Source organism: Heterocephalus glaber, unplaced genomic scaffold, assembly GCF_053883595.1.
Source record: "Heterocephalus glaber isolate CG9 unplaced genomic scaffold, H.glaber_assembly_v1.0 deba00000071, whole genome shotgun sequence".
Lineage (NCBI taxonomy): Eukaryota > Metazoa > Chordata > Mammalia > Rodentia > Bathyergidae > Heterocephalus > Heterocephalus glaber.
In genome coordinates, this window is record NW_028258137.1 from 11378669 (window position 1) to 11392168 (window position 13500).

Below are 13500 nucleotides of genomic sequence, written 5' to 3' on the forward strand. Positions count from 1 at the left end.
AACATGAGCCCCAGAAAAGCAAACTACCAAATACTGGGCTCAGATTTTGTATCTGTTTTTCTATTTACTCTCCCATAAGGCAAAGTCTGCTTAAATGGATCATAGACTGAAATGTAAGAACTAAAAGTATAAAACACTTTAGAAGAAAAATAAGTTTGATGATTTTGGCTTTGGCAAAGTATTCTGAAGTACAACTTCCAAAGACACAAGAGACAACAATAGATAAATTAGACTTCAAAATTAAAACATGCTTCAAAGGATGCCATTATAAAGAGACCCTGTCTTAAAAAACAAAATCTTTTTTTTTTTGTACCAGGAATCTAACTCAGGACCTTGCACTTGTGAGGCAGGCGACAGCACCACTCTGCTAAATCCCGGGCCCAAACAAAACGATTTTTAAAAAATAAAAAAACAGGGCTGGGGATTTAGCGGAGCAGTGCGGCCACCTGCCTTGCAAGCACAAGATCCCTAGTTTGATCCCCAGTACCAAAAAACACAAAAAAAAAACAGAAAAAGAAAAAGAAAAAAACCAAACAAACAAGTCTGGCAAGTGTAGAAAAACTGGCACCCTCACAAACCCTCATAAACTGTTGGTGAGATCACAAAATGGTGCAACCACTTGAGAATATAGTTTGGCAGTTCCTTAAAAGGTAAAATAATTACAATTGAGTAATCCCATTTCTAGGGTGCTCCATCTCTAAAAGACATGGTGCTCTAAATGGAACTTTGAAAATGTCATGCTAAGTGAAAGAAGCCAGTCATAAATGACCAGTTGTTCACAAATTGTATGATTCTATTTACATGAAATATCCAGAAGAGGTAAATTTATATATGCTGATGATTAGGACGAGAATGGTAAATGACTACTAATGGGGAAGTTTCTTTTCGGGGTGATGAAAACTCTAAAATTGATTTGGTGATTATACAAGCTTGTGAATATATAAAATACTAGTGAATTGTGTACTTTAGGTGGGTAGATTTTATGGTGTGTGAATTACACATCGATATGGTTGCTTTAATTTTTTTTTTTTTGGCTGGTAGAGAGCATTATAGATGTGACTCTGCTATTCCTGATTTAGGTAACTCTAGGACTGGGTGACACAAATCCACTCTAGTCTAGGGTACTGGCAAGGAGCAACTTTTGGCAAAAAATAACTCTTTCATCTTACAAAACATGAACAAATACTGTAGAATGGTAGTTGCTGATGTCTCATCTGCATTTGCTTCTGATTATTGTTTCTCATAATTGGATTATAATTAAATGCTTTAATCTGAAAAAAATGGTAATGATTATGTATTCCTATACAACGTATGCATTAATTCGAGGAGATTCATGCAGATGATATTTGCTTTCCAGAATATAACTGATTCTAGGGCTGGGGATTTAGCTCAGTGGTTCCGCCACCTACCTCGAAAGCACAAGGTCCTGAGTTCGATCCCCAGTACCAAAAAAAAAAGGATAAACAGAATATAACTGATTCTAGTTATTCATAGCAGTTATGATTATAATGTTGTCTCTACCACTAAATTAAAAAAATACTGAACCATTGCTTCTGGGTGAGGTAGGTTCCTGTGAACTTCAGGCCACGATACTTTTCCCAGCTGATGAGTTTATAAACTTATGTGTGTTTCTGTTCAAAGACACCTTACTGTAGCTGGGCCTTGTGGCACATGCCTGTAATCCCAGCACATGGAAGGCTGAGACAGGAGAATCGCAGAGATTTCAAGGTCAGCTTGGGCTACATAGTGAGTTTAAGGCTAGCCTGAACTGTAGAGTGAGACCCTGAATCAAAAAAACAGAAAAGACGCCTTATTTAATATATATCTTACAAATAATTATATGCTTACATGTAGTATTTATAATGAAACAATCCAATTAGAGCATTTTAGTATAACACACTGTTCCCTACTGAAATTGTATCACTTTTCCCTACAGTCAGTCATACACACACTGTCTACATACATAGCACAGTCAGTACAGAATCTGACATACTGCACAGTTCTCATGGCAAATATACACAGTATTATAAAGACATATTGTACAGTAATAAGTCAAGTCCTGAAAAAAGTTACAAGATTAAGCATTTAAGTTTTTATAATAACATCAACAGCTTACTGTTAATGGAGCTGCAGGATGTGATGCAGTGGGGCACAGTGTGACCAAACCATTTTTCAGCATTTTCCCCCTGAAAACCAAGGGCAAGGTTGGTGGACTTTTCTATGGAGAAGAGGAAGAGGGTGGCATGTCGACATCTGGCAGTTCCACCTTAAGAGTCTGGTGGCTGCCACTTGTTGACTGGGAACAATCTGAATTGAAAAACAAATGGCACCAGCTTTGACGGCTTGGCTTTCTGCCTCATCTCTTCAAGCATCTTGCTATAATGGGCAAAGGCAGTGGAGGCAAGCTGCTTAATGTGAGGTTGAGATTAAACACTGGGTCATACTCTTCCTTGTCATTAAAATTTTTCTCCAAGGCAGAATTCCATTCCAATATTTTGGCTGCGGTAGAGCTACAGCTCTTGCAGTCTCCAACTGATTTCCAGCCCCTTCCTGGTCATCGTAGACTCCAGTTCCTTGTTTTGCCATCTCATCCAGGTCTCCACTGGTGGGTTCTATTGCCTTCTCCGCCAAGATTTCCTCCACGTCTTCTTCTGTCATGTCCTCAAAGCTTTCTCCACTTATTTGCTGTGTGATATATATTATGTTCTTGACACTGTTCTTTACATTTTCTGTTACACCTTCAAAGCCTTCGAAACTTTCCACAGTCTGGCCAAACATTTTTCCAACAGTTATTGATAATAGCTGGCTCAATGCCATCCCAGGCTGTGACAACATAATCAATAACATTGCGAATAGTGACTGACTTCAAACAGTCCATCATGGTGGTTTCTTTGTTGGTCTCAAGAGTCTCCCAAGCGTTGGTGTAAAGCTCTCTGATATGGCATGCCTTGAAAGTTTTTGTGATGCCCTGACTGAGGGGCTGGATGAAAGATGTAGTGTTTAGGGGCATAAAAAGAACTTCTATGCTGGGGTGTGCGTTTTCAAGTTCTTCTTGACAATGGACTGGGACATTATCCAAAATTAATAAAATCTTGAAGGCCCTGGAGAGTGTTCAGCTTCTGGGATGAAGCAGCTGTGGAACCAATCCAACATCATCCCCGCTTTTTTATTCCGCCTCCAATGGACTGGCAGGTGGTTCACATTTTTCCCTTGCAGTGCTTGTGGATTAGGGGCTCTGTGAACCATTAGGGGTTTGCACTTAAAGTTGTCCTTGGCATTGGTGCACAATAGCAAGGTTGTGTGATTGTGAAATGACTTAAAACCAGGGCTCTAGAAGCCATTTGCATTAGAGGTTCACCTGCCAAAATCCTTGTAAAATAAGCCAGTATCATCAGCATTGAAAACCTGCTCTTCCACATAGCCCTTTTTCTGTATAACACTTAGCAAGTATATTTTAAATTCTTCCGCAGCCTCCTGACCTGGAGAGCTTGCCTCTCCTGCAAGTTTAACATTGGTCAAACCGTAACGCCTTTTGAATCTTGCAAGCCAGCCAGCACTCGCCTAGAAGGGTTTAGCATTTCGCTGACCTTGGGTCACGTGACCGTAAATTTCTTTGGCTTTCAGTCTCACAACGATGCTGCTGTCCATGATGCTTTTTATCTGTCGTCATCTCATGAATCCACAAATTTAGCCGCTTTTCCATAGCTTCGTGACGCACTATAGATATCAGCTTAGCACTTTCCGGGGCAGCCTCACGTACAGATAGGCGATTTTCCTTTTCCTTTTTCTTGATGTATCTGATTGTTGATTCATTATTAAACTCACGGCCAACAGCACTGTAACTCATGGCTGAACGGAGCTTATCTAACACAATATTTTCCCCAAAAGGCACGTCACGGCCCTCTTGCGCTTAGAAACATTAGACAGCACTTGAGCAGTACGCTTGGGGGCCATTTAAAACAGCAAAATCAACAACAAAAAAGCACAAAGATGCAGAAAAAGATGGCACTGAATAGTCCGTGAAAGTTTAAACCAGAAGGCGGAGCCTCTGCAGGGTTCAACTTCCGCTGGGAACTGACACCTCTACGACTCCGGATTTTCACTCTCTGCGCATGCCTGGGAATAACCTAGAAAGTACTGTTTTGGCGGTCACGAATTAAAACTTAGTGATTAAACATATTCGAAAATATAAAGCCACAAATAATGAGAATCAACTGACTTTCCATAGATATATAATTTTATTTAAGGATAGTTACTTAAAGCAGGTGGGTAGAGCCTGACTACAAATCCCAGCATGCACCGCTTCCCGGCGGGTCAGCGCTCTCTCGGGAGCCGGAGGCACGTGCACTCAGGGGCAGCGGCAGGAAGTGTCGTTGCCGACAACGTGATACTCTTTGCGCATACTCAAATGCTGCTAGGGCCACGCTAGCTGCCGCCGCGGCTCTATGGTCTCTCCCTAGGGCTTGGGTGTTTGGTGTAGCTGCTGTAGTCCTGTGGGTTGCCCGGCCCCGAGCGGCAGCGACATGGAAGAATTCGACTCCGAAGACTTCTCCACCTCGGAAGAGGACGAGGACTACGTGCCGTCGGGTGAGCGAGTGTGAGGCGAGAGGCGTGTTTGCCCCGCCCCGCGCCTCACGTGCGGCGCGCCCGGCCCTCGCGGGCGTCGGCCCAGTAGCCGAGGTGGCTTGGGTGGCTCGCGGTTTCGAGTGTTCCCGCTCTCGGGACCTTGCACCCAGCTGCCCCGGCCGAGCCGAGGGTGCAGCGAGTCGCCCGGGTGCCGCAGTTCCTCCCCGTCGGCCGCCGCCCACTCGCGGAACGCGGGAACTGGCCCGGGAAAGTGGCTCAGTCTCCGGGACGCAGTCAGGCCCCCTGGAACCACCCGGATCCTGGAGGTGATTTTCAGACTTGCGGGCTGTCGTCCTGTCCAAGACGGATGCATCCTCTTCTGGCCTCAGGAGGGTATTGTTAATGAGAAGAGATTGCAGGCGTGCGCCCCAAAACTTTGCTTTTTTGGATAGGCAACTCAAGCCAAATGGGGCCAAGATAAATTTTTTTTTCCAAGATAAATTTTATTACCCAAACCTGTCCTGTCCAAATTCTGTTCCTTTCCCATACTTATCCGTCTCATTCGGGGCATCTGTGCTCACAAGCATATCCCCGTCGTCCTTATTCTCTTTCAGTTCATCCAGTGAGTTTCTTGTGTCTACGTTGAAAATTACTCTCTGACCACTTGCTCACCAGTCTCACTGCTGTTATTTTATTTCGAGCTACCATTACCCTTCGCTAGGATTCTCCATAGCTTCCTTATTGGTTTCTCTGATTATATTCTCATACTCCAACATTGGTCTTAGGCTGACAGCGAAAGTGATTAAATTTGAAAACTAGTTTTTATTTTAATCGAAGCTATGCATGCATATACTTAAATATAGTCAAGTATTTCTAAAGGATTGTTTTGAAAATTAGCTGTTCCCAGTTGCCCCTTGTTACTAGTCAGCCTCCCCAAAGGAAAGTGCTTTCCACTTTTTTAATTTGGTATTTCTGTTGTCTTTCTTTTTTTCTCGGTACCGGGGGTCGAACTCAGGACATTGTGCTTGCGAGGCAGGCGCGGTGCCACTGAGCTAAATCTCTGGCCTATATGTCTTTCTTTTTTCTGAGACAGGACTTTTTTATGTAGTTTAGGCTTGCTTGTTGAGAATTTTTTACATGTGTGTTTATGAGAGAGATTAGTTTTCTGTTAATTTCCTTCTATGGTTTTGTATCAGATAATGAATGGTAGCCTCATAAAATGAGGAAACATACTGTTTTTTGTTTTTTGAGGCAGGGTCTATGTAGTTCAGGCTGGCTTTGAACTCACTATGTAGCCCAAGCTGGCCTCAAACTTAGTGATCCTCCTGCTTCAGCCTCCTGAGTGCTGGGATCACAGATGTGCACCACTATGCCTGGCTTCATACTGTTTCTTCCAGGGTGATTTCACCTTTTGCTTTCCGCTTTTATTATGTTAGATGCTTTCTCATAATTTTGCTTATTCTTTGTTACTTGGTTCATATTTTTAAGCATGGGACTCTTGAGGATGTTTGGGAGCTGAGTCTCTGGGCACGATTTGTTCCTTTAGTGCTTTACTGTCTATAGGGATGTTATTCTGCTTCTTACTGCCTTTTTTTTCCCCTCATAGTTATCTCCATGATCTTGATTTTTTTGTTTTTGTGTAATTAATAATTGAGCATCTTTTTTACATGTTTAAGATCCCGAACCAGGCACATCCTCTTTGTCTGAACTGTCAGCAGCATTTGCTCCCCTTCCTTTGTGTGTGTATGTGTTACTTGGGGATTGAATTCATACTGAGCTACAATCCCAACATATTTTATTTTTGTTCTGTTTTTAGTTTTTCAAGACGAATCTCACTGTAGTTCAGTGACATTGGCAGGATAAACAAGAGTAATGAAATTAGCCTAACCCTAACCTTAAAATTTTTGTCAAAAATATTTCACTGGAACACATCAAGCATTTAGATCTAACTTCCCATTTACAGAAAATTCAAGGAACAAAGAAATGAACTAAAACACCACCACCTCGAGGAACAATCAGACCAATCTAGAAGACACTGCAAGACATATGGCCTACCACATCAGTAAATCAGTGCCACTGTAGAGAAGGGAGCACTAGACAGAGACAGTCTTAAAGGATGGAACAACCAGTGTGCACTAGACAATACACAACTAACTCACATGTTACACTGGTACATCCTCCTCACTGTGATTTGGAAAAACAAGCTATGAGCCATTCTTGGGTTCACTGGGAAAATTTAAAAATAGTCTGTATATTAGATGAGATGAAAACTTACTGAAATCAACAGGTAGAAATTGTTTAGTGAATAGAGCAGGCTGCAAAGTAACATGGAAAATTTGATTTCAAGCTTGGGGAAAATATAAAAATCTGCACCTGGGTCTAGAAAAAGACCAGAAATATTCACTAAGGGATTGATTTTAATAATCTCTGAGTAGTTGGAATTTAATGATTCTATTTTTTATGTTTAATTGTCTGCCTGTTCTAGTTTTCTGCAAAGCTTATGCGCTGCTTTAGTAAGTTTTCATGATAAAAATGGGCAAATAGCTGAGGCTGGTGGCACAGGCCTGATTCCAGCAGGGTGAGAGACTGAGGCAGGAAGATCTCAAGTTCAAGCCCAACTTAAGCAACTTAGCAGCTTAGCAAGACCCTGTCTCAAAAAAAATTTTTTTTGTCTTGTTTTGTTTTATAACAAGTTGGAGGCTACATCTGTAATCTTGACACATCTGGTGGTGCACATCTGTAATCCCAGCACTCAGGAGGCTGTGGCAGAAGGATTGCCAGCCTGGGCTACATAATAAGTTCCAGGCCAGCTGAACTACATAGTGAGACCCTAACAGCCCATCAGCTGTGAACGCATGGCATCCATGGATTGACCTATCAGTGGGGCCAGGGATTTAGCTTAGTGGTTTCGCCGCCTGCTGCATAAGCTCATGGACCCGAGTTCGATCCCCAGTACCAAAAAAAAAAAGACCTATCGGTGAAGATTGCACCCTCATGACCCATCACTGCTCCCACCCTCAGCATTGCTGTACTGGGGCTCAGCCCTTACTACATGAACACAGATCTGAAGGAAACTTCATTTAAACCCTAATAGCTGTAGAGTTTATGGTGGGGGCGGTTAGGAGGAAGCACAGTTGGATTTGTACGTTCATACTACCACCTGGAGCTCTCTTCTCTCTTCAGGAAACACTTTCACTTGTCCTTGCTTGGTGTTTGGGATACCACATTGGCTTCTGTTTTGGAACCTTTATATTGGCTTGTGTATATATTGGCCTTGAATGCTTATTTTCCAAATTTTCACATGCCTGGTTCCCTGGTGGTTCCCTATCTTTTTAATCTCTGCTGTCATTTTGTTAGTTTTCAGATTTTTTGTGGGTTTTCCCCCCACATTTTCTTTTAAAAAGCTCATTATCTTTTTGAGAATATTGATTACAAAAGTTTTTAGGGTTCTTTTCTCCCCTGCTTCCTGCACTAATTCTGTTTCTTCTGAGTTCCTTTCTGCTTGAGTCTTGCCTTTGTTCTTGGAGGCTTTCTTGTGTTTGGTGGCCATTGGTTCATTGTGAGTAAAGTCTTCAAAAATCTACAGGCTCTTGGCACTCTCTGTGTAATGTCCTGCTCCACTTTTGGACACTGCCAACAAGAAGGGCGTCACCAGATGCTTCCCTTCAGCCTTGGCCCAGAACTGTGAGCCAAAACAAGTACCTTTTCTTTATTAACTTCAAAAAAGAAAAAAACTGTTGAAGATACAGCAATATCCAAACAGTACTATTTGTAATGGACCCAGAGCAGAAACAGCTTCAGTGTCCATCAGCAGTGGAGTGTAGAAATAAATTGTGGTGTAGACATATAATACATATACATACAATACTTATAATACATATAAGACATGTTTAGGAAGGAGAATGAATAAACTGCAGCTACGTGCTGCAATATAGGTGTCTCACAAGCATACTGTTGAGTATAAGAAGCTAGACACAGAAGTACATACTGTAGGCTTCTGTTTGGTTAATGTTCAAGGCAAAACTCATCTGTGGTGTTAAAAGTCATACAGTGGTTACCTGTGGAGGGGGATGGTGGTGAGTGCCTGGAAAGGGGGTGCAGGCACCTTCTGGAATGCTGGTCATATTTTGTCCCTCAGACTGGGTCTAGAATTACTGTGTGTCATTTCATTGAGCTGTGCATTCTATTTGTGTGAGTTTCAGTATGAACACATCAAATAAAAGTTGAATCTCTTGTTATATAGGGTTGGTTTTTGATCTACGCACAGAATTTGGACATACTAGATATTTAGGCAGCCTTTTTTGGGGAACTCCCGAGTGCCAGTGTCTAAAGATCGGACATAGATGTGTTTGCTCTTTCTGCCATATTCAACTGGGAGTCTTCATTTTCCTTCTAAATCCTATTTATGGACAAGGCGAGGTATCTGTTTTGCAATACTGAGGATTTAACCCAGGCCCTTGCATGTGCTAGGCAAGTGCTCTACCACTGATGTACATCCCCAGCCACTTTTTATTTTATTTTGAGACAAGATCTTGTTAAATTGCCCAGGCTGGCCTTGAACTTGTTACCCTCCTGTTTCAGCCTCCCAAATAGCTGGAATTATAGGCATAGACTACCATGTCTCAGGAATGGCCAAGTGTCTTTGGATTACTTTTGAAAAATACCCAAGATGACACGGGAACATCATTTCTTCTTTGAGAAGTACATTAGTAGAGTTGGAATTTCCATTAATTCACTCAGTCATTCAGCAGACATTTACAAATCAAGACAGGCAAGGGCCAGGGATTTAGCCCAGTGGCGCCACCGCCTGCCAAGCAAGCGCAAGGTCCCAAGTTTGATCCCCGATACCCCCCCAAAAAACACAAGCAAGTCCATGTCCTCCTGGAGCATGTAGCGTAGCAGAAATTGCAAGCATTAATATGAGCAGGATAAGTTACAGAGAGGGAATAACTGCTGTGAAAGACTAGGAGAGGAGAATATAGCATTGTTTTGGGGGCAGGGAAGACTTCCCTAAGTAAATGGTATTTTAGGGGAAGAATAAAGGAAAATATTCAACTTTTATCTTAATGATAAATTTTGCTTGATGTGAGAATCTTTATTCTTATCTGTCTGACCACCCTATTATGTGATTTCAGGTGGAGAGTATAGTGAAGATGATGTAAATGAATTAGTGAAGGAAGATGAAGTGGATGGTGAAGAGCAGACACAGAAAACCAAAGGGAAAAAAAGAAAGGCTCAGAGCCTTCCAGCCAGGTGATGCTGCCCTCCAGGCCCTTAGAAGTCAAGGGCTATTGTCACACCCATCCTGATTGCTGAGATTGGTCTGATAATAGAATACCCCCCCCCCATCCCTTCGCCTTTTTTTTGAGACAAAGTCTTACAAAGTCTTTTAGTTGCCCAGGCTGAGATTGAACTTGTGATCTTCCTGCATCAGCCTCTCAGAGTGTTGAGATAACAGGTGTCCACCTCCACGCCAGACCTTAAGATTTTCTTAAATTTTTTGAGTCAAGGTCTTGCTAAGTCACTTAGTTGCCAGGCTGAGATCAAACTTGTGATCCTCCTGCCTCAGCCTACAAGAGTGCTCAGATTACAGATGTATACCATTATGCCCAGCTTTATGGTAGATTTCTTTCTTTATTTAAAAAAAGTGACAGTTTATTTGAAAAAGTAAGCATGAAGAGTGAGGGAGAATCTAGCTCTGCAAAGTGAGCTTCGGCTGAGTAAAAAAGGACAAAGCAAGATAAAAGTACACCCTTGAGGACACATGGTGAACTATCATGAGAAAAGCCATGACAGCTGATAGATTTCTTATTGACAGGATTTCTAACCCTTTTCTCTGTGAGGGAAACATTGGTGATATTTTAGAGTCAAATTCTTGGTCTCTGCAAGCTTAAAAAAATTTTAGGTTTTGATTTTTAAAATGAATAGGTAAACTTCATTAGACTGGTTAAAACAAAAATATTAGTACCAAAAAGGGGCTGATCCTTTGCCTTGCAGAACTATGTTACCAAAGATATTCTGGGAATATACAACATGTATGCATGTATTTCCTATCCTCTTTATGGTTTTTTTTTTATCTTCTTTATTTAAAAAAAAATACAAATGCTAGCACACTTTATATATTGTTTTTCATTTTTCTTATTTCACATCTTGGAAGTGATACCATGACAATACATTCAGACATACCTCATTCTTTTCAGCTACTGCATAGTCTTATACAGATAGACCTCACCTTATTTACGCATGTCCTTATTAGATTGTGCCTAGTCTTTACTCAGCAAACAAGACTGCAATGAATATGCTTTGTACAAGTCTTAATTACATAAATATCTCTAAGTCAAACTTACAGATTATGGAATTGTTTGAGCTAAGATTATGTGCAGTTAAATTTTTAAAAATAGCAAAAATTACGAAAATTCTGATAGGGTATTCAGGCTGATTTTGAACTCACTATGTAGTTTGGGCTGGCCTTGAACTTGTGGCAATCCTGCTTCAGCCTCCCGAGTGCTGAGATTACAGCCATGTGCTAGCACACACCTGGCATGAAAGCATCTTCTAAGAAGTCTTTTACTTTGCTGGCATTTCTGTCTTCTTAGAGAATGGAGCAAAAAGTAGATTGTAGTTTATGAAAAGGAAAAAGAGAATTTTAGATATTGGATGATTCACTGAAAGTCAAAATAGTATAAAAGGCGATCACTCCTACAAGTCTTTGTCCACGAGTTACTCTGTGTTTTACCTTGCATTTCTTTAGAAAGTGGAATGAAACATTGACATATTTTTTAAGAAATAATGCAGATAAATTTGAGTTTTTTCACAGCAAAATTTGCAGCTTTAAAAGGTCAAAATAATATTCGGTGTACTTACGTCCTTAGAACACTAAGCAGAGTTAACCCCGTGAGTGATTATGTGCCTTTTAGTGAACATAGCTGGTCATGACTTAGAACACTGATTCTAAGTATTGGGGGAAATGCCAATAATAAGAGCCCAGTTCTACTTGAAAGAAAAAAAAAAACAGCCTAGTTTTTTTTTTTTTTCCTAGTTCTTTTTTTCTTCCACAAAATCTGTCTACCTCCATTGCTCCCCTCATTATGTTTATTGCCATAGTAGTTCCAGATTTAAAAATTTTTTTAAAAAATTTAAGCGAGTTATGCTTGGAATTGAGAAAGGGGTAACATAATTTGCTTTGTCTTTTTTTTCCTTTTCTTGGTGACTGTTGGTGATCAGGAAGAGAAAACAGAGTGGCCTCTTGTTAGAAGAGGAAGAGGAGGATGCCAAGGCAGAATCTGGAGGAAGCAGCAGTGAGGAGGATGAAATAGAAGAGCGGGAGAAAGGCACTGGGTCAGAGGATGCACGGAAAAAGAAGGAGGATGAACTCTGGGCCAGCTTCCTCAATGATGTGGGGCCAAAATCAAAAGTGCCCCCAAGTAAACAGGCGAAGGTACGGTTAGAGATGAATGAGATAAATACTTTCCCAGAAATGCTCTACCTTCCTCAGATACTTTTTTGTTTAAATTACAAACTAAGATTTGAATCTTACAGCAAAAAGACTAAATGCCTTTTGATAGTACCTTTTTTTTATTATTCTGCATATTTTTAAATTCATCAGCTATTTATAAGATTCTTAGAATGTATTTTCTCAATTAATTAATATAAAATTGACTTACCGGTTATCAGTATACTTGGTTGTCAGTATACTTACTGGTTATCAGTTATACTTGCCTGACAAGAGAATAAAATAAATGGATAATTTACTAGAAACTGGGGTCTAGATACTAATTTTAATGCTTCAAAACAAAAAGTTTAGTAACAAGTGTTTAACAAGCACCCACTTTTATCACTAATGAATTCAGCATTATTTGTGTCTGATCAGCTATACAGACTTAGCAATTTTTGTTTTGACAAGAAGTAGGAATCTCCAAGAACAAGAGAAACTACTAAATAAAGGTCATGTTTGCCAGCCTAGCCTAGCACCATAATTTCAGTCTTCAGGCCTCCCAAAGAGGTGGAAGGAAGACATGAGAAGACATGAGCTGAAATTGTGAAGTGTAGTTCTTGACTTGGGGCCCTGTTTTTGCTCCGAGGCACCGAAGTCTAGCAAAGAGGAAAATTGCTGAGGCTGGAGACACAGAGCTATGGGATCAGGAGGTCAGGGATGCTGCTCAGAGGCAGGAGGGCAGTGTGTACAGAATGCAGAGCTGCAGTAGCCTCAAGAACTAGGGGGTTTCTTCTTGGCTTCCAAGTCCTTTTTAATCTCTTCAAGTTTTTTAGCCAGATTTGATATGTCATAGTTCTGAGCTAGGTACATTCCCACCATGTTGCCAAAAGTAAATCCAAGCAGGAACTGGAGCATGTTGGTGGGGAGAGCCAAGAAGGAGCCCAGGGCCGCCAAGCTACGTGAGTCGCTCCAGCTACCTACAGGGTGCAAGGGCTCCCCGCCTTTTTTTTTTTTGATACTGGGGATCGAACTTGGGACCTTGCGCTTTCGAGGCAGGTGCCAGAACCACTGAGCTAAATCCCTGGCCCTGATAGTACCTTTTTTACTAAGTGAAAAGTGAAGCATTTCTTATGATAGGAAAATAAGCCTTTTTAGTCAAATTTCCAGTAGATCTTAACTGATTAGAAATGAAACGTTTAAGAACAGCTATAAACAGCATGTTTAGATGGCTCTTTTTAGTTTGGTAAAACTGACTAGATTTTTTTGCTTTTTTTCATAGACAGGAGAACAGGCTGACGAGACAAGTTCAAGTAAATTGTTGGTCAAAGCAGAAGAGCTAGAGAAACCTAAAGAAGCAGAGAAGGTTAAAATCACCAAGGTTTTTGATTTTGCTGGTGAAGAAGTAAGGTAAGAAAACCTGCATAAACATTGGAATCAGTTCTTCTAAAAATGAGCCAGGTGTGGTGGCATAGACCAGTAATCCCAGTTATTCAGGAGGC

At 41.0% G+C, this 13500-nt stretch overlaps 1 protein-coding gene and 1 pseudogene across 2 annotated transcripts in view; one reads left to right on the forward strand and one right to left on the reverse strand.

Moving 5' to 3' along the window:
* Window positions 1–4381: 4381 nt before the first annotated feature.
* Cfdp1 (chromatin remodeling protein CFDP1) overlaps window positions 4382–13500 on the forward strand; it is a 132127-nt gene continuing 123008 nt past the window's right edge. Inside the window, exons 1-4 of one of the 2 annotated variants that reach the window (XM_021256697.2) lie at window positions 4382–4587; window positions 9702–9819; window positions 11791–12004; window positions 13281–13408. In XM_021256697.2, coding sequence (XP_021112356.1) covers window positions 4524–4587; window positions 9702–9819; window positions 11791–12004; window positions 13281–13408 — 524 coding nt within the window. In that variant the 5' untranslated portion in view covers window positions 4382–4523. The remainder of the gene's footprint in view (window positions 4588–9701; window positions 9820–11790; window positions 12005–13280; window positions 13409–13500) is intronic. The other variant, XM_004842837.4, reaches the window with a different exon arrangement.
* On the reverse strand, window positions 12677–12973 carry LOC101708973 (short transmembrane mitochondrial protein 1 pseudogene; annotated as a pseudogene).